The following is a 26719-nucleotide window of genomic DNA, read 5'->3' on the forward strand; positions in this document are numbered from 1 at the left end:
GCAAACTTGCTGATGTTATTTACAATGCCTTCCTCTAAATCATTGACGTAAATCGTAAACAGCTGTGGTCCCAATACCGAGCCCTGTGGCACCCCACTAGTCACCACCTGCCATTCCGAGAAACACCCACTGCTACCCTTTGCTTTCTATCTGCCAACCAGTTTTCTATCCATGTCAATATCCTCCCCCCAATGCCATGAGCTCTGATTTTACCCATCAATCTCCTATGTGGTACCTTATCAAATGCCTTCTGAAAGTCAAGGTACACCACATCCACTGGATCTCCCATGTCTATCTTCCTGGTTACATCCTCGAAAAACTCCAATAGATTAGTCAAGCATGATTTGCCCTTGGTAAAACCATGCTGGCTCGGCCCAATCTTATCACTGCTATCAAGATATGCCGCTATTTCATCTTTAATAATGGACTCCAGCATCTTCCCCACTACTGACGTTAGGCTAACAGGGCGATAGTTCTCTGTTTTCTCCCTCCCTCCTTTCTTAAAAAGTGGGATAACATTAGCCATTTGCCAATCCTCAGGAACTGATCCTGAATCTAAGGAACATTGGAAAATGATCACCAATGCATCCGCAATTTCCAGAGCCACCTCCTTTAGTACCCTAGGATGCAGACCATCTGGACCTGGGGATTTGTTAGCCTTCAGTCCCAACAGTCTACTCAGCACCGTTTCCTTCCTAATGTCAATCTCTTTCAGTTCCTCTGTTACCCTATGTCCTTGGCCCATCCATACATCTGGGAGATTGCTTGTGTCTTCCCTAGTGAAGACAGATCCAAAATACTTATTAAATTCGTCTGCCATTTCTCTGTTTCCCATAACAATTTCTCCCAATTCATTCTTCAAGGGCCCAACATTGTTCTTAACTATCTTCCTTCTCTTCACATAACTAAAAAAACTTTTGCTATCCTCCCTTATATTCCTAGCTAGCTTGCGTTCATACCTCATTTTTTCTTCCCTGTATTGCCTATATCCTGTAGAACAGGGGTTTCCAACTTGGGGTCCATGGACTCCTCATTTAATGGTATTGACCATTGGCATAAAAAAGGTTGGAAACCCCTGCTATAAAAATTACTGTGTTTGTTCAACTAGTGGGCATTCTTGAGACAGGTTGGTGATAGCTTTGTATCCTCACATACAGTCCAAATCCAAATGTTTTGGGAGTTAAAATTCTCTGCTTTTATCAATCACATCCTGTAACTATATTGGCAAGCACACAGAAAAGTGGCAAAGCATCAAATTACCTTATTTTAAGCGTCACAATTGATTCACCTTAAAGAATAATAAACACCAACAAGGCCATTTTGTGTCTTTGCAAAGCAAGCTGCTGTCAGTGAGCACACAGGAAACAGTCTGCTGAAGATATTTGTGTTGAATGTCGTATTACAAGAACATAAGATATAGAAACAGAATTCCACAGATTCACCACCCCCGGTTGAAGAAGCTGCTCCTCAACTCAGCCCTGAAGGGGCATCCTTTATTCTAAGGTTGCGCCTTCCGATTATGCCCGCAGCTCATGAGGACTGCACCCTCAATTCACCTGGGCAGGCCAGCCACCAGTTCTCACCATCGCTGACTTGTGTAAGTCGTCCCCAGAAATGAGAGAAGGGTAGTAACTAGTGCGATAAGGAATTAGTTCCAATCATAGAGCAACTTCAGTGGCAAGATTTGTCTTGCACATGTTTCACTGGTGTACGTGTGAACTACTGCATAGAATCAAATCTAGTGTATGCAGTTGCTATGGTGCTTTCGATATGGTCTGCAATATAAATGGAAGGGATTTTGCTCTGTTACAGCTGGTGTGGTTAAGACTCCATCGGAAGCAGGTCTGCAAGAGAGAAACTGGACCGGATCGTGCTCCAGCACACGCCTCACGTTGGTGCCCACCAGCCATGCTAACCAGCTGCAGCCAAGCTGCTTCCAGGGACCTGCAGGTGACACTTCCACGGCCATTCTGTCAAGCAGATGCCGAGAATACACAGTCGAGTGCCCCGATGGCCTTCTGACAGGTCATGAGGTCCAATCACTAGAGATAACTAGTGATAGTTGAAACATTCTTTAAAATACAAAAAAATACATTAAAAACAAATATATTTATTTCAGAACTCTTCCCTTATATAAACAACATTAATTTAGAAAAAAATAGCTAAAATACAAGTAATTGATTTACTTGTTTATTTATTATTATGTTTTATTTTATTCATTTTTTTCTCTCTCTCTGCTAGATTATGTATTGTATTGAACTGCTGTTGCTAAGTTAACAAATTTCACGACACATGCCGGTGAAAATAAACCTGATTCTGATTCTGGGAGGTGTCTGTGCAGGTTAAGCATGCTCTCCCTGCGACTACAAGTATTTCTCCAGATCATCTGGTTTCTTCCCCACCCCTCGGTTGCGCTGTCGTTGGTTAATTGGTCCCTGTGAATTGCCCTTAATGCAGGTGGTAGGATGGAGAATCAAGGGAGGCGTTAACGGGCATTTGAGAGGGTCAGGGAAAGAGGTAGAGGGAATGGGATTGCTCAGAGGTCTGGCATAGACTCAATGGGCTGAATGGCCTCATTTTATGAGCAAATGTCTAGAATCTCACTTGCTACGCCAACCAAGCTGAGTGACCAGAGGCACAAGAGAAGTTTGGATCGGTAAATGGATGGGAAGGGTATGGATTGCTAGGATCCAGTGGCAGGTAGATGGGACTAGACAGAAGACCAGATGGGCACAAGCTAGATGGGCTGAAGGGTTTGTTTCTGTGCTGCATGTATCCGAGACATCCCCTCAGCTGAGAGCAGCTTCCGGAGTTGGTGGAATCGGAGATCAGCTTTGCATGTGTTCCATGTAGCCTCGTTGCAATGTACAGTCAAGAGAGCCCACAAGGCACCGATGCCTGCACTGCAGCAGATTGCCAGCTCTCCCCGGGGCTGCTGGCTAAAGGTCAGCACGATCTAGCCCACATCCGCTGAAGAGGTACTTTGACAAAGGGCAGAGTCATCCTGTGTGAAATCATAGTCCAAGAGGTAAAAAATTGGCTCCCAAAAAAGGAACTATGCAGTTGGGCAAATTATCTGTGCATCAGTGGATGGAGAAATTAGGTTCAGGAATGTAGAGGGGAAACATGAAGCAATTATACTAGAGCAGCAGCCTGTGAAGTTTTAAAAGGGGTGACTTTTCTTACTATTGCATAATAAACTGTATTACGTTACAGAGATGGTCACAAACCTTACTTTTCCTCAGTACATTGATGAGTTCGTCATACAATGTGTCTCTGTTTTTCTCCAGGAATCCCTCACATTCATATTGTACCTTGTGGTAATGAGAAACTGTCAGTATTTCAAAGCATCAGTTGCATGGATCTCAGCTTTCTATTGCATTCAATATGTTGCTATTAATGGAAATGTTGAAGAGAAAGTCAGAAAGAGGACTGTCCTGACTATCATTTACCTTGTCAGCAAAGTGCTGGATGATGAAAGCCTTTCTCATCATTCTGGGCTTCTCAAAGAGAGGGTTTTTGTTTAAGTAGCTATTCTGAAGTTTCTGAAGCCAGTTTTCCTCTGTTCCTAATGGCAGCTATAAAATTAAGAAGCATCAATTTGATATTTATCATGCACTTAAAAGCTATCTTCTTTTCCTCAGTTTTTAATACAATACCAGGTATTAACTCTTCACTCACATCAATAGTCCAAGTTTAACCATAGGCTTTATGAGCAAACTAATACTGAAATACAGAAATACTTCAAATACATATTCTTGATCACCATTAATAAAATCTTCTTGTCAAAACATATCTTTTCAAATTCCTCTCAACCCCCTTTAATCTGCAAATATCTCAAGTTAATTAGCAAACACATTGCTTTCCACCCCTAAAGCATTTCTGATATCTTGGAGCCTGGAACTGTCATAAGGTTTCCATTTTAGAAAATCCATAGGTATTAGATAGACTAAAATGACCAGTAATTTATACATTTTACTGTGAACAGGTCAGCTATGGTCACTTATATTAGCGGATAAACATTATTAACTGCTAAAACAACAAGTTGATCAGAAACATCATTCAACTTCTATCTGTAAGGTTTCACAGCAGTTATCTAATCTGCGAGGAAGTCTGCAGGTGCAGGAAATCCAGAGCAGCACACACAAAATGCTGGAGGAACTCAGCAGGTCATGAAAGGAGTATATAGGCAACTTTTCAAACCGAGACCCTTCGTCAGGACTGAGAAGGAAAGGGGAAAGACACCTGAATGAAAAGCTGGGGGGAGGATATCTAGACGGTGACAGGTGAAGCCAAGTGGATGGAACAAGTCAAGGGCTGGAGAAGGAATCTGATAGGAGAGGAGAGTGGACTGTAAGGATTTAAGGATGATCACCTAATAAACAAATCAAAGGCAGACCATTTCCACTCTGACATTTTAGCCCACTACCGCAGCTTTTCTTTGGTTTTTTTCCCTTCACACAACAACCTGATTACCTAAATATACTGTACTGAATTGCGGTATATTGGTAGCTCGGGTTGGCTATTTGGGTGTTTGGTTGATTGCTGAGCTTGGCAAAATGTCTGCAGATATTTCGGTTCCAATCGAGAAGCCATCATCAGAGCGCAGTTGAGGGTCCCCCAAATGCCTGCAAACATTTTGCCAAGCTTGGCGATCAACCACACTTCCAAACGGTACTGAACTTCAAGCGTTTTTGAGCAGCCAGTTTAATGTAAGATTAGCTCATTTTCAAGTCTGATCATTTCTATATAGGCCTACATTGTAATTAAAAAGTAAAGCGAAAGGACTACAAAACAACTTTTTAGTTTTGATTGTAACTGTTGGCTCGACTTTGGCTCAGTAGTGTAGTGGCTGCACAACACTTTACAGTACAGGTTACCCAAGTTCAGTTCCCACTGCTGCCTATGAGGAATTTGTACATTCTCCCTGTGACCACATAGGTTTCCTCTGGATACCCCGGTCTCCTCCCACAGTCCAACGATCTACCAGTTCTTAGGTTAATTGGTCAGTATAAATTGTCCCATGACTAGGCTCAGATTTAATCGGGGGATTGCTGGGTGGCGTGGCTTAAAGAACCGTAAGGGCCTATTCTGCACTGTATTTCAATAAACAAATAAATAAAGATCAGATAATTGAAGTTATATTTCTGAAAATGTACTCCAGTGATCGAGAGTTCACTTATACAAGAGCAAAGATTGAAAGAGGAAACATAAGTATTGTGATACACTGCTGACTTTAATTACAGATTTTCTAAGCCTGTATCCCTTGTACCTGCTGAAGAAACAATATAAATTGACATGGCTTATAAACCGTATTTAAACACTTCAGTCTCACCAGACATTCCTCATCCAGTAGCTCCAATATACCCATTTTGGCTTCTATCAAATCAATACAAGGCTGATTATCGTTGAATTCTATCAATGTCCATGGAATGTCTTCTTTCATATATTCATCTTGTTCAAGTTTAAACACATGCTGGAAAGATTTTATACATAAATGGTTTAATCTACATTTGTTGCCGTTGATTGATTATTGTTTATATTTATACAGTTAACTTTACAGATAATTCAATTCAGTCTTTATCACTAAAGCAAAGATAAAATTCCAATCAAAATGTTAAACAGAATTCAAATGTCAGCAGGCAATACAAATACTCACCAAATTGAATTGTTGCTGCAGTTTTTCATTGGCGTAATTTATACAGAACTGTTCAAAACTATTGATGTCGAAGGTTTCAAACCTACAGGGATGTAAATAATAAACACAAGAATGTCTGCAGGTGCTGGAAATCCAAAGCAACACACACAAAATGCTGGAGGAACTCAGATGGTCAGCCACCATCTATGGAATTGTACGAACGAACAGTCGACATTTTGGCCCAAGACGCTTCTTCAGGAGTGGGAAGGAATGGGCAAGACTCCAGCATAAAAAGCTGGAGGGGAGGGGAAGGAGGATGGCTAGAAGGAGATAGGTGAAGCCAGGTGGATGGAAAAGGTAAAGGGCTGGAGAGGAGGGAATCTGACAGGACAGGAGAGTGGACCACAGGAAAAGGGGAAGGAGGAGGGGCACTAGGGGGAAGTGATAGGCAGGTAAGAAGAGATAAGTGCCCAGAGTGGGGAATAGAAGAGGGGAGTGGTAGGATTTTTTTAAAATTATTTACCAGAAGGAGAAATCGATATTCATGCATCAGGTTGGAGGCTACCCAAACAGAACACAAGCTGTTGCTCCTCCATCCAAGGGTGGCCTCATCATGGCACAAGAAGAGGCCATGGACCAACATGTCAGAATGGGAACAGGAATCAGAACTAAAATGTTGGGCTACTGGAAGTTCAGCATTTGGCAGATAGTGCAAAAGTGCTCGACAAAGCAGTCCCCCAATTTACAATAGGTCTCATGAACGTAGAGGAGAGCACATTGGGAGCATCAGATACCATAGACAAACCCAGCAGAATCGCGGGTGAAGTGTTGCCTCACTTGGAAGGACTGCTTGGAGAATCTTTGGGGAAATAAAAAAAACATTTCTTGCTTTTTGAATGAAGTACATACAATATGTTACCATAAAAACCCCAAGTCAGATACATCTGCTTGTTGGTCCAATGGAAACACTTAGAGCTCAGTGTACAACTAATGTTTGGAGATTCTAATGTTGAGCGCCAGTCTGTTAGTTTAACTACAGCACCAAGTAGCGTTCCACATTAGATATTCGGGCTTGAGAAGAAACAGAATCATTCAATCTGCTTCAATAATATAGTCAAAGTGAATAAAATCCAGTCACTACTGAATCTACTGTCCGCTGAACTCACTGCAATAGTCAACGTTACCAATAAGTAAACAAAGGAGATTTCCAAGCCTGAAGTGTGGTAGGTACAAAAATGTGCATCAGCTCCATCCCAAAATACATACCACTCATGTATTGAAGATAAAGAGAGATATGAATATCTCCACAGCTGGATAGCATACTGATTTTATTGGGGCCCACATTTGAAGGAGTGCCAAGTTGGATAAGGCATCCAAAAACCCTTACTTGGCATTTTGTTCTGAATTCAGTACCTAACAGGAATTTTAAAAATCACATTCCTTCTTTCATTACTGAGGCACAGTTTGGTTTTGAGTTTAATTTGACTATCCTGGCATTAGAAGTTGATAATGACCTCAGAGTGGTGACCCAGCATCGTCACCCTGTTCCAACCGGTCAGTGTGGCCAGAGCCAGGCTGAAAGGCCCTGTCTCCTGTTGTCCGACGCACCACTGTTTCAGACTGTAGTCTCCTTAAAGGATGCAAATAGAAGCCAAGGACCACAAATAAAATCCAGGTGCTGTTTTAGGTTTGGACATTGCACAGGACTGGAATAGAAAATAATTCAGGTCTCCACCCATACCCCAACACCTCTCCTCCTTCACCTCATCCTGATGATTTCTACAGTGGTCAAAAGCCACAAAATGTTGGTACCCCTTAATTCACCTAGCTCTATCAGGATCCCTGATTGGTTTCTGTTGACCAAACACCAATGAGGCAGTGTGTTCTAAACTACAACCATCCCTCCTCTTCAAATGTGGGCAAACCGACAAACACCATTGGTAGGTTGTCCCAAAGTCAAAGAAAATCTCATAATACAGTGTTGAAGATTAAATTTCAGAAAGCCTCCTTCCTCATCAAAAGAAATATAGCTTTCACTGTCAACAAACTTTAGGATAATTTTAATGACATCAGCCAAGCTACTAAACTTTTCCCGCAGATTATGTGATGTTCTCATTACCCGTAAATGTCCAGTACACCAATGAAGGTATGCTGTTTTCCGGAAAACTGTAGAGCCTTGTTAATGTGATCCACAATGCAGCTAAACAGATGAGAATAGATGTGCTTGGCCAAAGCATCCCTGGCATTGATAGCTTGAGCTTTGGTCATCGGTTTGATCACGGTGTCCGAGGCAGTAGCAATTTTCCTGTGACACAGTCCATAAGCCATGTCGTCTGCCTTAAGTTCAAGGAGTTCACAAAACACTGTCAGATGATAATCATCGAGCTGTTTGGAAAGAAACAAAGTGGGAGGAGAATCATTATGACAGCATTTGCATTCAAAGCTCTGTGACTGCCTACACATTTATTTATACGTGTAGCAACCCACTTATAAATTGTGGTTAAATGAATAAGAACAGTTCATAGAATGAATGTTAAGAAAGGGACAGGAATCCACTTCTCTCTTCACATTTGTTCCAGAGCTCTGGGACAAACCCCACACTTCTACAAGTGTTTTATTTATAGATCTTTGAGGTATCTGTTTAATCAGCATCCACCACTTCTGAGACGATCCATTCCAATCCAGTGCAACTCACTGAGTCAAAAGAAAAACTTTCACATCTTATTTCATTTTTGCCAATTATGTCAGAGCCAAATTCTCAGATCGTCTTCAAAACAATTTGACCAAAATCTCTCACACACTCAACATTTTAGGAACAGCCGTCTACCATCAGACTTCTGAATGGACAATGAGCCCATGTACACTACTTCACCATTTTTGCTCTTTTTGCACGACTATTTTAATTTTATACATATTTCTTATTGTAATTTATAGATTTTTAATAGTACGTATTGCAATTATTGCTACCACGAAAAAAATTTCATGACATATGCCGGAGATATTAAACCGAACTGATTTTGACTGTGGATGCTGTCTGTGTAGAGATAGAAAGGCCCCCTGCAACCATTTGGGTTTTGTCCAGGTGCTCCTGTGTCTTCCCAAATGAGTGCAGATGGTAGGATAAATGGGCTCTGTTAATTGCCCCTAATATATAAAGTGAATGGTCGAACATGGAAGAGAGATAATGAGTAGGTGAAGAAAACAAAAAAGGGATTAATGTAGGATTACTGTCAATGGGAGCTGGCACAGACACAATGGGCCAAAGGGCCTGTTTTGTGCTGGCACTCTGTATGATTCATTGATGTAGGGTTTAGAAGAATGAGCGGTTAACTCATTGAAATGTAGAGAATTCTGAAGGGCCTTCTCCAGGTAGATGTGGAATTGATGCTTCCACTGTTTTTGGGTCTAGAAGCAGGACATCAAATTCAAAATTAGGGCAGGCCATTCAGACCAGAGATGAGGAGAGATGTCTTCACCCAGAGCGTAATCTTCTGAACTCTCTACCCAAAAGAGCTGCAGAAGTTTAGAGACTGAGCTTATTGAAGACAGAGATCTCAACCCTTTTAAAATTAAGGGAGTCAAGAGACATGGGATATCACAGGCAATGAGAGAAGCCTTGAACATAGGAGATGGGTGTGCAAGCTGTTAGAGTAAATGGTGAAGGCAGGTACAATAACTACATTGCAATGGGTGCGTGAATAGGAAAGAGTCAGAGGGATATGAGCCAAGCAGGGGTAAGTGGGACTAAGATGGGCATCTGGGTCAGCATGTATAAAGTGCCTGGTTCAATGTCGTACGACATAAGGGCCAAGCCCTGCTTCTATTTCCTGTATTGATATGTGCACAGACACAAGCATTAAATTAAAAAGCTTAATTTAGAAGATAAAAATCCTAACAATGACGATCCTTTTCATTTAATAACTGCCTGCTATAAATAATAGCATTGAAAATAAGAAAATCAATGCACTCTGTTCAAAGCAAGTGTTTTTATGTTAAATGTTTCCTGTAGTACTGAATTACTGTACTTCACAAATTATTGAAGATTTAAAGTGTCAACTTACTTTCACTGAAGATTTTTCATCGCTCACAGCTTTGATTTCTACATTTCCTAAATGCAGAATACCTGCCAAGACTTTGAAGATATCCATTTGAAAGTCTTGTTTCAAACCTGAAAAACAGATTTAGTCTTTTGTTTGACGTGCCTGGTTCGCTTCTGTCAAATTGCAAGGACTTCAACTACAGAGAGTAGAAACTTGTTGACAAAATTAGACTAAGGAACGGACTTGTACCAATGGCAGAAAGTAGTATTACAATCAGGAAGAGGATACATGGCTTTGTTATAGAATGAGAGGTTATTCCATTGAAATGTAGAGAATTCTGAAGGGCCTTCTCCAGGTAGATGTGGAGTTGATGTTTCCACTGTTTTGGAGTCTAGAAGCATGACATCAAATTCAATTGAAGCCTTAAAAGTTTAAAAATTTTGGCTAATTAGTTTATGAACCACTATTGACTGCTAACTAAGATGTAGATTGCCCTAATCCATTTCAATGTGATTTGAAAGTGTGTTTACAACCTTGTTTCATTGAGTCATTAACAGGAGGGAGAGCAGATCTCCATGATATTAAATGTCCAGTCCTTTCTTGAATTGACATCTAGCTGTGCTTTGTTTAATAGTATAGTGTTCAGGTGCATACTTGATATGCACTTTATTATCCCCTTAACAGCGATGCTTAGGACATGCCAAATAAAATTGGCAAATTTGGGATTTTGGTGAAAATGAGCCTCAGTGGAACTCATTCACATGGACGGTTGTGAAGGTCAAGTCATTGGGTATATTTAAGGCAGAGGCTCACAGGTTTTTCATTAGTAAGGGTGTCAAACACTACAGGGTGTGTGTTTTGAGAATGATTCATCTTGCAGTGTTGCTCGGTCAAGCCACCCAATTTCAGTTGGAATTCCGATGAATAAAAGTCGTGTTTCTGTCTCAACACGGGAGTTTGTTGTTCCACCGCACTTGGGTTCAGTTGTTTGTCAGCGGACACCATGACAGAAGAACCCCCACCCCCACCATGAATGGATCCAGCGGAGGTTCAACAGTGGCTTGGACATCGATCAGGTCAGCCGGAGACAAGGACGTCTTCTATTCTCAGTGCTGTGCCCGAGGCTACGCTCCGAATTTCCGAGGCTACGTTCCAAGCTTCCCTAGTCCAAGTTCAGGATTGTCAAGGCTTCCCGGGTCGCCATGGCCTTTCAGGTTCCCAAGTTTGATGCTATGTTCTCAAGTTATATACAATGCTCTCAAGTTTTCCAGCCTTGTCTTGAGAGCATCAGATCTGTCTAGAATTTACCAGCCTTGTCTCGAGTTCCCCACGTTCCCCTGGGCAGTCGGGTGCTGGCCTTAGGGAGGGAGGTACCGTCGTGAGCCTCTGCAACTGAGTTTCTTGAGCACCTGCATTTACCAATTGACATCTTAACAAGAGTTGTTAAAGCACTTGTGCTTTCTGTTAAATCTTGTCAAGTTAATTGTGACTGGCACAGGTTCTGTGATTATTTAAGGTGAATTCTCTCTCTTGCTTTTGCTCAGTTAAGCCAGCAACGTTCAGGTAGAGTTTTGATGAATGAGCTCTTGTTTCTGGCCCACGTTGAGAGTTTGTCATTCCTCTGCACTTGGGTTCATTTGTCTGTCAGTGCACACCGTGATGAAGGCACATTCTGGAACACAACGATATTAATGAACACACACACACACAAAATCCTCAGGCATGCAAGGCTTCACATTTAAGTTCTGCACATTTTCAATGCCTTCCAATATAAGGGAGGTAGATACTTGTGTAGATAGTTTAGAGTCAAACCGCATTCAGCCAAATCCAAACCAAGCCATTCTGACTCGTGGGGACAGTACTCGTGCTCAGCTGTCTGAACTCTGGAGTATTTTTGTGAGCTGTGTGACTGAGTACCAGAAAAAGTGGGAGCATTTACCAAGTGAGCCTCTTCCGAAGCATTGCCGATCGGCCCTCACTTACCCAACAGTGAAAATGTTTTCTGAGTTTCAGTAAAGTCTGCTCTGTCATTAACACCATCGATGACAGCATTTCCACCCATGTTTACATAACTGAAGTCTTCTGCAGCACCTGGGAATAATTTAAAGTGATCTCATTGGAGGAAATGTATGACAAACGTCAACTGCAGAAAGAACTTACTTCATAACTTACTCTGATTACAGCACATCACACATTCCTTATCAGCAGATCTAAAGAAATTGAGATGAAATGGTTTGAAAAGCAGAAAGATATCAAAGTACCTACCTAGCCTCAGGTGCTTGAACTCGGATTTATCAGCAGATGCACAAAGTTGGTAGAATATGTGATAATTTCTCTCATTCTCAGTCTAAAGTTAACAAATAGACATTGCAAAGTTATTGCAAAAGGCATAGAGAAATTGGTATGCTCTATCATTGGCAGGAAAAGTCATTGCGGACACTGCTCACCCTGCAAACTGACTTTTCCAAATCTCCCTTTTGGAAAACTTCGAGGGCTACTAAAACAAAAACTTCACCCCCATCTTCAAGGTTTCTTCTCCCAGGTAGTTAATGGGATCAACCATTCTAGCTAGCCCCCTGCCCACCTCCTTCTATCTAAACTGCACTGTAAACATTTTAAACCACTTTTTATAATGCTGTTTATTTCGTAAATACATGCTGGTATTTATGTGCTGTATTTATTGAGATACAGCACTGAATCCGTCTACCGAGTCTCATCACCCAGCAACCCAACTAAATAACCCTAGCCTAATCACAGGACAATTTACAATGAACAGTTAACCTACTAACCAATAGGTCTTCAGCCTGTGAGAGGAAAGCAGAGCATCCTGAGAAAACCCACGTGGCCACGGGGAGAACAAACTCCTGACAGGCAGTGGCAGGAATTGAACTGGGGTCGCTGGTACAGTAAAGCCTTGTGCTAATCACTGTGCTACCACGCCACCCCATGGCATTTGTGGAAATTTTATTTCATATCCATACATAAACCTCATTCTTTTTTATATACAGTGCAATTCTTTATTCTCTATTTTTGATGAACGTTGTTTTCTAGTCGGATGTCGCACCCTGAACAACACACTACAGCAACTTCCTAACACAAGTAGATTTATAAGGAAGGTAAAATTGATCCTTGATTTGATATCAAAAGCCTATATTTTACCATGAAGTAACAAGGCTGCAGAGATAACAATGCCTGCAAGCAGATGAATCTCAAGGTTGTATAAATTATACATCCTTTTGATAATAAATGTACTTTGAACTTTGAGAAGTACAAGAAGTGGGCAAACAGATGATCATGCAAACTGTTGAGATGTGAAAGTGTGAAGTTACTTGCGGTGTTGGGCAGAGGTGGGAATTATCCTGCATACAGGTGTGTGTGCGCGTGTGTGCACACAAAACTTTCGTTAGTGGTGCGCAAAGGAACGTAAACTGCACACAAAAGATTGTCACATTCTATCTCGTTGGCACGTTAAGTATATTTCACGATCATATTTCCTTATCCGGTTTCTGATGTGGATGATGCTGACAACGTGGAGTTAGTGATGATTTGTCTGCAGGTTTGAGAGCTGGTTTATTTAAACTGTTTTTATTGAAGAAATTATTGATTCACCATGCCAAATTCCAAAGCAGCAAAGGGTGTCAAACATAAAAGAACTGCATGTTCATTAACAGCGGAATGGCTTATTACCCTTAGAATATAGAACTCAAATACAGTATGTAGTACACAGATGAACTAAATGAATATGTTGCATCAGTCTTCACTGTGGAAGACGCTAGCAGTGTGCCAGATAGTGGCAAATGAAATACAATGTTGGAAAATGCATGGTCATGCACTTTGGCAGTAGAAATAAATGTGCAGAATATTTTCTAAATGGGGAGAAAATCCAAAAATCTGGGATGCAAAGGGACTTGGGAGTCAAAGCAACACACAGAAAATGCTGGAGGAACTCAGCAGGTCGGGCAGCATCCTTGGAAACGAACAGTCAACGTCTTGGGCCAAGACCCTTTGTCAGGACTGAAGAGGGAGGGTTCAGGGGCCCTATAAAGAAGGTGGGGGGAGGGGCATGAACACTGAATTCTCCAAATTCCAGTAATTCCCTCCCCCTCCCTTCCCCCATCCCAGTTTCACACTGCCCCCTCCCCCAGCTGCCTATCACCTCCCTCATGGTTCCGCCTCCTTCTACTACCCATTGTGCTTTCCCCTATTCCTTCTTCACCTTTCCTGCCTATCCCCTCCCTGCTTCCCCTCCCCCACCCCTTGATCTTTCCCCTTACTGGTTTTTCACCTGGAACCTACCAGCCTTCTCCTTCCCACCCTCCCCCACCTTCTTTATAGGGCCCCTGCCCCCTCCCTCTTCAGTCCTGACGAAGGGTCTCGGCCTGAAAGGTTGACTGTTTGTTTCCACGGATGCTGCCCGACATGCTGAGTTCCACCAGCGTTTTGTGCATGATACTTTGACCCCAGCATCTACAGAAGATTTTGTGTTTGGGACTTGGGAGTCCTTGTGCAGAACACCCTAAAGGTTGACTAGCAGGTTGAGTCAGTGGCGAGGAAAGCAAATGCAATGTTATCATTCATTTCAAGAGGTCAAGAATATAAGAGCAAGGATGTGATGCTGAGGCTTTATAAGGCACCGGTGAGGTCTCACCTTGAGTATTGTGAACAGTTTTGGGCTCCTCATCGAAGAAAAGATGTGCTGGTGTTGGAGATAGTTCAGAGGAGGTTCACAAAATGGTTCTGGGAATGAAAGGGTTATCATACGAGGAACTTTTGATAGCTCTGGGTTTGTACTCACTGGAACTTAGAAGGATGAGGGGAGATCTCATTGAAACCTTTCAAATGTTGAAAGGCCTAGATGGAGTAGATGTGGAAAGGATGTTTCCCATGGTGGGAGAGTCTAGGACAAGAGGGCACTGCCTCAGGATAGAGGGGCATCCATTTAAAACAGAGATGCAGAGAAATTTCTTTAGCCAGAGGGTGGTGAGTTTGTGAAATTTGTTACCACAGGCAGTTGTGGAGGCCAGGTCATTGGGTATATTTAAGGCAGAGTTTTATAGGTTCTTGATTGGACATGGCATCAAATGTTACGGGGAGAAGGCTGGGGAATGGGGCTAAGAAGGGGAAAAAAGGATCAGCCATGATTGAATGGCAGAGCAGACTTGATAGGCCAAATTTCCTAATTCTGCTCCTATATCTTATGGTCTAATAGCTTCAGGCTCACATCTACTTAAAAAGTCAGCATGTACATGTTGTTGTCACACGGCAAAAAACTGCACAGCACATGATTTTTGTGCATGCTGGTCATACAAATTGGGGGAACATTGGCTGTATAGCATATCTAATAATACTATCTCACTCAGCTTGCTAGGCCTGCTGGGTTCCACACAGTTATACTATGTAATTTTTCATCAACACTGGGTTTAAATGCAAAAAAAGGAACCTTTTGCTCAACATCCATAGGAATACCCAACACAAGTAGTTCAGCTGCTGAGGCTCAAAGGGAACTACAAACCAGACCAACAATACCAACATCCAATAAACGACTCATAAAAACAAATCAATTAATATTTTAGCCCTTGGAAAAAAAAACAAATCACTCACTTCTCAAGGGAAATTACTGACTATCCTAGCATCCTGTAAATGAATTTTAAAAAATAGCATAGTGGTTAGCACAACACTTTACAATACAGGTGACTAGGGTTCAATTCCCACAGCTGCCTGTAAGGAGTTTGTACGTTCTCCCTGTGTGTTTCCTCCAGGTGCTCCGGTTTCCTCCCACAGTTCAAAGACATACTGGTTGGTAGGTTAATTGTCATTGTGAATTGTCCCGTGATTAGGCTAGGGTTAAATTGGGGTATTGATGGGTGGCGCAGCTCGAAGGGCAGGAAGGGCCTATTCCGCACTGTTATCTCAATAAAAAACTTAAAATAATATTTCTAGAAAAAAAATTTATTTTCAACAACTGCTTTGCTTTAAACTGATCTAGCTAGTTACTCATCTAAATTGCAAGAGTTGGGCGTAAAGAGTTATCTTTGGCACTCTGGTTGAATGCCCTACTTGGGCAATCTTCTATTGGTTCTGTTATAGTTATTCTATAGATTTATTGACTATGCCCAGTAGAATATGAATTTCAGGGCTGTATATGGTGACATATTTGTACTTTGAAATAAAATTCACTTTGAACTTAAATAACCTTGACTCATTCATGGAGAGGAGATGGGTGTAGAAATAGTGGGTGCCTACTAACTACAGTGTATGTGATCGTAGGTTCAACAGTGAATTTGTAACACCCTGGTAAAGGTTTCACTACTAATGTAATGGTCTTTCTGTAGAAGCACTGTTTGGGTTATGGTTAGAAATAATAGGCGCTTTGGAACGTGAGCCATCCAATCAGGGGAGCGAATTTTTTTGCGTGCCTGACACCGGTGTCAGCTGGGGTCTTTGTTCGGCAGGAGATGAAGAGAGAAGATGCTGGAGAGATAAATAAACACAAAATAATCTGCAGATGCTGGGATCAAAGCAACACTCACAACACGCTGGAGGAACTCAGCAGGTCGGGCAGCATTCGTGGAAAAGACACAACACGCTGGAGAGAACCAGTCGTAGGATTTGACCCGGTGGGGACCATGATTCAATGCAGCAAGCGGAGGTCTGAGGATCGGTGAATATGACTTTTGGAAGAGTTGAGCTCCAATTTATGAACATTTGACTGTTTAATTATAAAGGGCCCTTTTTGTTTTTTTTTCTTACTTTTCTTTACTAACCCTTTAGTTAACATTCGTAAGTATAATTCCTTCAACTGCATGCAGTGTGCTGTCTGTTATTTCTTGGCAGCGAGTTGTAACAGGGTAACAAATTACGCAGCATCCACACAAACCAGGGTTCAGGGCGAGCGAGCCGGCCCACTCTCACAGTGTGTGTCCCCTCAACGTACACAGCCCAAGGAAACTGGGGTTTCAAATTTATGAACTTGTAACTAATCTAAGGAACAACTATATTGGCAACTCATGTCTTAGAGACAGGGAGGAGGAATGGAACCTCAGGATATGGTGTATTTAAAACCAGCATCAGAAAGAGATTTCTCCACCCTGAGGATGGCGGGCCTCCAGGAATCTCTGCCACCGAGTGCAGGGGAGGCTAAGTGACTAAATGTATTCAAGGAGGAGGATGATACAGTATATTCTGTAATGTTATAGGGACAAGGCACGTGGGATCAAGAGACTGAAATGTGTGGTCAGATGTAGTCACGTTGATCACAGCAAATACATGAATCACAGATTAAAAGACAACTCATTACAAAGGTAACTGCAGGTCAGTGTCCTGTGGAGAAGTTTATTTCCATGGCTACGTCTTCAAGAACCTTATACTTTGTCCTTACCCAGTTTAATTCTTACCTGAAACACCACCCGAGACTTTTCCAGCAAGTAAGTTCTCATATTTGCACCAATGATTCGATACCGGGCATCAAAGCTGATCTCAGTGTATTTACCAAAACGACTGCTATTGTCATTTCGCGTTGTCTTTGCATTTCCAATAGCCTGGAAACAAGGAGATAATGCTACAAATACCTGAGGCAGAACATGCATTAGGTAATCCTGCAATCAAACCACTTATGAACATTTATTGGGAAAATTCTATTTGAAGAAAAGAGTGCCTATTATTTATGGAGGCCTTTGCTCACTTAAATGAAGAAAATTTCGATTTACACTACGTATTGACATCTCAAACTGAAAAATGATATCTACCAACTCTCCTTCATTGTAACTATAGTTCTTAGCAACTGGAAACTGCTGTGAATCACACACACACACACAGTATCCTTACAGGGTTCAGCACAGTATCCTTACCGTTCCTAGTAGTGTGCTCTTCTGGACCAAGATCTCAGATGTTGTTCCTGGGATTTGTTGAGCCATTCGGGATTACCACATCTATTACTAAGGCTTTCTTTTGTTCCTTGTCCAGTATTACTATGTCTGGTTGGTTGGCCAGTACCTGCTTATCAATTTGTATTTGGAATTCTCACAAGATCTCAGCTCTGTCAGTCTCCACTCCCTTCTCAGGTGTTTCCCCATTTGGATGGGACTGTCCAATGCAAACTCAGCGCAGATGTTCCTGTACACAATTCCTGCAGTTTGGTTGTGCCGTTCAGTGTCTGCTGTCTCTGCCTGCATCTTGCACCCTGGATGGTTTCAGCAGATTCCTTGCACAGTCTGCATCTTTGGACTTGTCTGGTGTGATAGACCACTGCTTCTACTGCTCTTGTGCTCAGTGCCATGAACAGCACCTCTGTGCTGTCCCTCAGCCCTGCCATTATCAGCCACTGGTAGGACTTTCTTATGTCAGCTACCTCTGATATCTGGCAATGGTCCATCCCGTGCAGGGGCTCTGGTCCTCTGGCTCTGCTTCACCCACTTCCATTTCCATGTCCTCTGCCTGCAGTCTGAGGTATTCTCCAAGCAAGTTGTCCTTAGGGATCATCTTCCTGACACACTCGTGGATGTTCACATTTCTTCCAGGACTGTGGCCTCGACACTTCTAAGTTCCCATCCTCCTTTATTCCAGGGGGTGTACAGTCACTCAATGTTGGACTTTGAACGGTGTTCTCCATGTATTATTAGTAGTTTCCAGGTCTTGTTGTCAGCAGCTTCCAGTTCGTTCTTTGGCCAGCACACTATTGCAGCTGGGTTTCTGATGACTGGTAGGGTCAATGTGTTGATGGCGCTGATCTTGTTCTTCTCATTTAGCTGGCTTTTTAGGACTTATCTCTCTCTTTGGAGGTACTGGGACGTGGCAGCCTTCCTTGTGCCCTCATTGTGGCTTCCATGTGCCTGCAGGATCTCCAGGTATTTGTAGCTATCCTCTAAATCTGGTTTTTGGCCTTCAGGTAACTCAGCTCTTTTGGTCTTGATGAGTTTGCCTCTTTTCACTACCACCCAGCTGCAATTTTCCAGTCCAAATGACACCCCGATGTCTCTGCTCTACACCCTTGTCAGGTGGATAGTGAGTCAATGTCTCTTTCATTTCTACTGTACAGTTTGATGTCATCCATGTACAGGAGGTGGATGATGGTCACTCCACTCTTGAACCTGCACCCATATCCACTCTTTGAGACGATCTGGCTGAGGGGGTTCAAGCCTATGCAGAACAGCAGTGGGGATAGTGCATCACCCTGGGATATTCCACATCTGATGGTCACTTGTGCGATTGGCTTTGACTTAACTTTGAGCATTGTCCTCCAACAGCCCACTGAGTTCGTGTTGAAGATCCTAGGTGTTGATTTTGTACAGAGACAGGCATTCCAGGATCCATGTGTAGTCGTATGTTTTCTGGAAGTCGATCCAGGCTGTGCTTAGGTTGGTTTGCCTGGTCTTGGAGTCTCACACGACTGCTTTATCTACCAGTATTTGGTGCCTGGAGCCTCTGGTTCCATTCCCAATCCCCCTCTGACCAGACTTCAGAATTTACATACATGTTCCTTCAGCTTGGTGGCTATGATGCCTGATTGGAGCTTCCATGCTGTTGACAGGCAGGTTATGGGCTGATGGTTTGATGGTGTTGCTCCTTTGTGAGGCTCCTTCATTATGACTACAGTGAAAGAGAAGATGGCAGCGCGACGCAGCGCACAGCGGCCACTCCGGAATGAATATCTGTTATCTGTCAAGTAGGATGCTGTGCACAATCCTGATTTGACAGACAGACGTGAGAAGCACAGAGAAACATCTGGTGAAACTTCTGAAATGCCTGTTTTGCTGTCGCTGCTACTGTGTGATCCAGAATCTCCAGAGGGGATGGCCCCGAATCCTTGGCTTTGCCTGTTGCTTGGCAGCCAGGGCCAGGGTCAAAGCGCTTGGCAGAGATGGTGCTCGGTGTCGGAGGGCTGGTCAGAGGCTCGAAGTTTTCAGACGGACTCAGAGTCGGCTGTGGTCGGGTGCTTCCAGGGTGCTGCATCAGCAAGTTTGCAGCGCTGGAGGTTCATGGCAGGGAGAGTTTTTCTTCCTTCTACCGTCTGCGTGAGATGATGGGACTATCGGGATTTTGAGACTTTTTTTTACCGTGCCCATGGTCTGCTCTTCATCAAATTACGGTATTGCTTTGCAGTGTTGTAACTATATGTTATAATTATGTGGTTTTTGTCAGTTTTAGCCTTGGTCTGTCTTGTGTTTCTGTGATATCATACTGGAGGAACATTGCATCATTTCTTAATGCATGCATTACTAAATGACAATAAACGAGGACTGAGTGTCCTCATAATCTAAGCTAATCCTTCCTTGAGTTAGCCAGTCAGGGTGGGAGCCTGCTTCAAGTAGCTGCTTCATTTGAGCTGTCAGCCACGTATGCAATGCTGTTAATTTCTTCAGCCAACAGGAGTGGATCATGTCAGCCCCTGTTCTTCATACTTGCTACCCATTGCTGGACATCTGCTGCTATAGTGATGTCTGGTTCTTCCTCAGGGAGGTTGCAGAGGCTTACTTGTAGGTCTTCCAGCCATTGGGCACTGGTGTTATGTGATGCTTCTTTCTCATGTTCATATATATATATATATATATATATATATATATATATGTCATCACACTACCACATGATACGTGCGTGCCTCACTTCAAGCAAACATGAAGTTAGATCCACATTTTAGACTCTTGTGTCTTCCTTTGAGCTAGTTATCTTAGTTAAATGTTTTGAAGTTACAAAACATAACAAAGAGCAGTGTTTATCCTTCTGGATATTTATTAATGATAGAACCAGGTCACTAAATCACAGAATCAACCCACCAAGACCACACCAGTCCTCAAAAGCAACATAGATTTCCTGCCCATCCCCCACAGTCCTGTTTTGTTCCCCTTTCAAGTTCTTGTCTATTTCCCTTCTGAGAGCAATGGCCATGTCTGCCTCCATCAAGCTGTCAGCCAACACTTTCCAGTTGTTGACCATTTTCCATGAAAAATGCTTTTCCTAATCACCTTTGGTTGTTTGCCAATAAGCTTTCATGTGTCTTATTTGGTTTCAATCCAGTTTACTTTATCTACTTTATCTAGATGGTCCTTTAATTGATATGCCCTTAATTATCCTCAGCTTGCTCCAAGGATAGTCTCCTCAGCTTTACCAAGCTTTCTTCACAACATAAGAATCCACTACCACCACAACCTCCCACACCTGACCTCGTATCCAAGGAATCTTTGTAGTTAAACCTACACTCTCTCCAATGCCTTAATTTCCTTAACATCTCCAACTGACCTTATCCCAGTTAAAAACAATACATTCAAGACTCGAACCGTACAAATGACCTATTTCCATAATGACATTGCAGGCCCTTAATGTGTGATCATCACTGTACATCAACCAATGCCTCCTGAGTGCACAGGTCAATTTCATTAAGTAAAAGACTCAAAGTTGAAGTGGTACATAGAAAAGAAATAGCATGCAGCAATTTCAAGGCTGTAATTAATCTTGGGTCAATGGAGATAATTATGAACCACTAAACACATACACACAAAATGTTGGAGATACTCAGCAGGTCAGGCAGCATCTATAGAGATGATGTTTCAGGCTGAGATCCTTCCTCAGGACTGGGAAGGAAGAGGGAAGATGACAGAATAAAAAGTAGGAAGGAGGGGGAGGGAGGATAGCTAGGAGGTGATAGGTGAAGCCAGGTGAGATGGAAAGGTAAAGGGATGGAAAGGGAAGAATCTGCTAGGAGAAGAGAGTGGACTATGGGAGGAAAGGAAGGAGGACCCAGGGGGATGTGATATGCAGATAAGAAGAGGTAGGAGGCCAGAGTGGGGAATAGATGAAGAAGAGAGGGAGAGGGAGTATTCTTTTACCAGACGGAGAAAATGGTATTTATGCCATCAGGTTAGAAGTTACCCCGACGGAATATAAGGTGGTGCTCTTTCATCCTGAGTGTGGCCTCATTGTGGCACAAGATTAGGCCACGGGAATGGGAATGGGAATAGGTCACACTTTCTACTGTCTGAATAATTGATTACCCTGCTAACGTTTTAAAGTTAAGGTTATTAATGTTCTTAAGGTTATTGACTCTTGAACTGCTGTACTATTTTGTTGCTCCTTACCTCTGTTATAGGATTTGATGCAAGGACTTTATCTTCTATACAATCCTTGCTACTGGATTTGCTAACAGTAGCAAAATACCTCATAGCATATCGGGCAGATACGGTTTTCCCTGCACCAGACTCTCCACTAACAATGATAGACTGGTTCCGATTCTTCCTGACGTGAGAAGTAAAATGAAGAGTTACTGCAAATGTTCCCCTTTATCAGATTGAACATAACTAAAACTAATGTTACGTCACTCTTTGAGTAAATCTTAATAAATTAGAGAAACAAACAAGTGCAAAATCTGGCAAATAGGATTATTAACAACTTAATTTTAGATTAGCACTTAACTAGTTTATTTGAAGGTGGGGCGGCACGGTAGTGTAGTGGTTAGCACGATGGTTTACGTACAGGTGACCGGGGTTTGGTTCCCGCCGCTGCCTGTAAGGAGTTTGTACGTTCTCCCCGTGACTGCGTGGGTTTCCTCCGAGTGCTCTTGTTTCCTCCCACAGTCCATAGATATACCGGTTGGTAGGTTAATTGGTCATTGTAAACCGTCCCATGATTAGGGTCAGATTAAATCGGGGGATTGCTGGGCAGTGTGGCTCGAAAGGTCCGAAGGGCCTATTCCACACTGTATCTCAATAAATAAATAAATATAATAATCAGTGATTTTGTTTTACTTTGAAAAAAGTCAGATTGAAATACTTCTTGGGTATTAACTGTTAAATGTTTAATAGCAGAGGCGATAGGTTTAAGATGACAAGTAAATAACTTAAAGATGATATCTTCACCCAGAAATCTGAAAGATCCTGTTTGCAGGTGTGGTGGAGGCACATACTCTCCCACAACATTGCTGTTGGATCGGAATGAGCACCTGGATTGACAAGGCACAGTAGGCTAGGCTCCAAATGGGATGAGCATAGATAGGTACTGAATGGTCAGCATGGACATGATGAGCTGAAGGGCCTCTTTTTTTAATATATTAATTTATACATACAGTGCCAAACAGGCCTTTTGAGCCCAACGAGCCACACCGCCTAGCAACCCACCTATTTAACACTAGACTAATCACAGGACTATTTACAATGACCAATTAACCTACTAACTGGTACATCTTTGGACTGTGGGAGGAAACCCCACAGCCACAGTGAGAGCGTACAAATTCCTCACGGATGGCACCGGAATTGAACTCTGAACTCCATGAGCTATAATAGTGTCGAGCTGACCATTACACTACTGTGGGACCTCTGTGCTCGATAACTCGATGCAAATGTCTCTGTGCCTCCACTCTTCTCCAGCATTTCTTGCCAGCTGTCAGTCACTGCAAGATGGACGTACCAGGCTTTAATACAATTTGTGCAAATCAATTCAGTACAGAACGGCAGGCAACCAAAGAAAATTACGGTCAGGTCTTCCCAAAGTGCAAGGTCCTGACACACTAAATTTGCAATTTACTGATATGAAATCTACTGATTTGCACAAGCTATTAGAAAAGAAGTGTCTTAGACCTTTGCACTGAGTGCAATGCTAAATAACATATAACTTGAGAACATTATCAAATATAATTCATTTTTAATCATATTTTTCCCTATCGATTTTGGATTTCCAGGAACGACCTCTTTCTGGACTATTTCATTTCCTAATCCAACCCTAACAAGAAATGTGCAGCATTTTGAACAGATTTAGCACTTTTTATTGCAATTATTGCACATTGATAAATTATTATTGTGTATATTATTATTCTGCACATTAGTTATTATTATTATATTATTATTGCTAAGTGTGTGTTTAAATGTTGCTGCTGTAACAAAATAATTTCCCACTTGGGTTAAGTACTTATTATTATTATTATTATCTAAAATTGCAACATAGAATGTAATCATGCTAAAATCAACAGAGACAAAGGAGACTTTAAAAAGCTTCATGGGATGCGAGTCACATTTTGTTATGTGTTTTGCAATAAGCAACGTTCTGTTCTGATTTTATTTTACATTATAACAAGCTGACCACTGCTTTGGAGACAATGCAGCCCTTGACACGTCACCCTTGTCCAGCTAAGCACAACTCCCCTCCCCTGACTCCACTCCTACTTATCCAGCAGTTAAAAAAAACCTCTTTCTTCCTGTTTTTGCAACCCATTGTTGTGGACTCCACTAAAGACCTTTCCTTAGGATCACCTTATGGTAAAGAATAAGTAATTAATTTATACAACCAGGCCTTCTATTTAAGGTATTTACAGTGGAATGATTTTGATGGAATACAGTATTTGTTCTACAACTACACGGAACAAACTGAGAGAGGAAGTGGTTGAGTCAGGTACACTAACAATAGTTAAAAGACATTTGGACAGGTGCATAGAAAGGAAAGGTTCAGAGAGACATGGGTCAAGTGTGAGCAAATGGGGCAAGTTTAAATGGATGGACAAGTTATTTATTTATTGAGATACAGTGCAGAATAGGCCCTTTGGCCTTTGAGCTGTGCCGCCCAACAATCCCCCAATTTAACACTAGCCTGAGCACGGGACAATTTACAATGGACAATTAACTTACCAACCGGGACGGCTTTGGACTGTGGGAGGAAACCAGAGCACGTGGAGGAAACCCACACGCTCACGGGGAGGACGTATAAACTCCTTACAGGAGCGGTTGTGCTGAAGGTCCTGTTTTCATAATGTAAGGTTCTAACTACAATTTTACACAAAATGTTAGGTGTGAAACCATTGCTCATGGGTGTAAGTCTGACTTTCATATTGAACCCAGTGGTTTGGAAAACCATTTGTTACCTGGCCATTTGTTTGTAAGCTTCTTCAGCCACTGCAAAAATATGAGGATCCATATCGCCCATATTTTGCCCACTATAGGCATAAATGATAGCGTCTCCATAGATTGGTACTTCCTTGTATGGGTTAATAGCCACAAGGATAATACCTAAAATGAATCAGACACAACAGTTAACATTACATGCTGGAGATTTACATAAAACTGATGTACAGTCTTTTGAGGTTTTCTTTCTTACCACAATATGTGTAGATGAGTTTGGAATCCACAAAGCGCACTTTGAGGTTGTGCAGAACCGCGGGCTCGTGGAGGTAACTGAGCGCTGTGAGGTCATTTTCGCCCACGAGTATATCAGGGTTCCGTAGAGGTGGTAAAAACAACTTGACTGGATCAACTGGATATTTTAGTTCCTACAATGTTCAGAATAAACGAGGAAAGAAAATCATGCTTTCTGCTCATCATTAGGCAGCATTACGATGGCAAAAGAAATGTACTTTGAAATCAATCCCCTGACAGCCTGAAAAATATATGTGTCACTTACTAAATAAATGCTTTGTTTTCCAATTTATCTCTCTCTCTCCCCCAATGGTGACAGGAAGTCTGATGATTCTCAAAATAAGCAACTTTACAGACTGTAACATCAAAACAGCGAGCTGTTGGTCACCCCTCTCACTGTGGCAGAAGCGATATCTCTCTCTCCCTCTAGTGAGAGAGAGAGGGCCTGTTGAGATGGCGGAGTGTTGGGATGGACAGTAGTTTGTGATGGTCAATTAACCAAGGTCTCTGGAGGCTTGCTATTGCTGGGTGGGTGATGTTTTTTGCTGGAACAAGTGGAGGGAGGGGGAGTATTGATGCTTTGCTGCTGTTTGTGCATGGGAGGAGGGAGGGGGCTTTAGGGTTCTAACAGTTTTCTGTCAATCATTCTTTGGGGCTTTTTCTCTCTGATTCATGGATGTCTGCAAAGAGTAAGGATTTCATGTTGTATACTGAACCATTGAATTATTCACTAATAATAATATACAATATTCAACTTAGCTAATTTGTTCAAAGTTCAGTTTGTGTTAGGCTTATATAATTTATCTTTTTTACTTCATATGCCATAAATGCAGATAATTATTAATAATATGACTTACACTTTTTTCATGGGTGAAGTAGTAATTTAAGCAATTTTTTTATAGAATGCAAAATTGGCTTTCATATATTCCATCATCACAGTGCACACATAGACAAATCATGCATTGAAACATTAACATCAGTCACTTGACATTTAGGATAAGGTTGTAAATTGGATTCCACATTGGTTTGCAGGAGAAGCCAGACAGTGGTAATAGATGGTTGCTTCTCTGACTCGAGGCTTGTGACCACTGATGTGCCACAGAGTTCAGTGCTGTTTGTCATCTATATCAAAAATCTGAATCATAATGTGGTAAACTGGATCACAAGTTTGCGGAAGACACCAAGATTGGGGAGGTAGTAGACAGTGAGAAACGCTTTCAAAGGCTACAGCAGCTGGATAACTGTGCGGAAAAATGGAAGATGGAACTTAATGCAGATGAGTGTGAGGTGTTGCACTTTGGGAGGACAAACCCGGGTAGATCTTACACAGTGAACAGTAGGGCAGTGGGGAGTGTGGTAGAACACGGGGATCTGGGAATATATATCCACAATTCCATGAAAGTTGTGTCACAGGTAGATGGTGTCATAAAGAGAGCTTATGGCACATCGGCCTTTATAAATCAAAGTATTGAGTACAGGAGTTGGGATGTTATGTTGAAGCTGTACAAGATGTTGGTGAGGCCTGATTTAGAGTATTGTGTGCAATTCTGGTCTTCTACCTGGAGGAAAAGAATCAATAAGATTGAAAGAGTACCGATAAAATTTACAAGGATGTTGCTGGGACTTGAGGACCTAATTAAAGGGAAAGCTTGAATAGGGTAGGACTTTGTTCCTTGGAGCGAAGGAGAATGAGAGGAAATTTGGTAGATGTACAGTATCTTGAAAAAGTATGCAACTATTTTCACATTTTACTGTTTCATTTTACAATTTTAAAATATATTGCACTGGATTTTTTTAAAGCCGATCTGCAAAACATTGTGCATCATGTCAAAACAAAAGAATGAAATCCAAAGCCTGTCACCAATTTACTAAAAATTAAAAAACAAAATTGTGAGGCTGAGGAAGTATTCATCCCCTTCGTAATTACTAAGCTA

The 26719-nt window shown here is 42.0% G+C and overlaps 1 protein-coding gene across 3 annotated transcripts in view; it reads right to left on the reverse strand.

Annotated features, from left to right (window-relative positions):
* Window positions 1-26719, reverse strand: part of myo5c (myosin VC) — a 123589-nt gene that overhangs the window by 69490 nt on the left and 27380 nt on the right. For all 3 annotated transcript variants that reach the window (XM_072278210.1, XM_072278209.1, XM_072278207.1), the window contains exons 3-14: window positions 24748-24919; window positions 24515-24659; window positions 21747-21903; window positions 17073-17216; window positions 11944-12025; window positions 11662-11769; window positions 9700-9806; window positions 7758-8023; window positions 5660-5741; window positions 5336-5476; window positions 3453-3578; window positions 3231-3314 (exon numbers count right to left, since the gene is read on the reverse strand). In XM_072278210.1, the coding sequence (XP_072134311.1) occupies window positions 3231-3314; window positions 3453-3578; window positions 5336-5476; window positions 5660-5741; window positions 7758-8023; window positions 9700-9806; window positions 11662-11769; window positions 11944-12025; window positions 17073-17216; window positions 21747-21903; window positions 24515-24659; window positions 24748-24919 (1614 nt within the window). The remainder of the gene's footprint in view (window positions 1-3230; window positions 3315-3452; window positions 3579-5335; window positions 5477-5659; window positions 5742-7757; window positions 8024-9699; window positions 9807-11661; window positions 11770-11943; window positions 12026-17072; window positions 17217-21746; window positions 21904-24514; window positions 24660-24747; window positions 24920-26719) is intronic.

The sequence above is a fragment of the Mobula birostris genome, chromosome 14 (genome assembly GCF_030028105.1).
Source record: "Mobula birostris isolate sMobBir1 chromosome 14, sMobBir1.hap1, whole genome shotgun sequence".
NCBI classification, from domain to species: Eukaryota; Metazoa; Chordata; class Chondrichthyes; order Myliobatiformes; family Myliobatidae; genus Mobula; species Mobula birostris.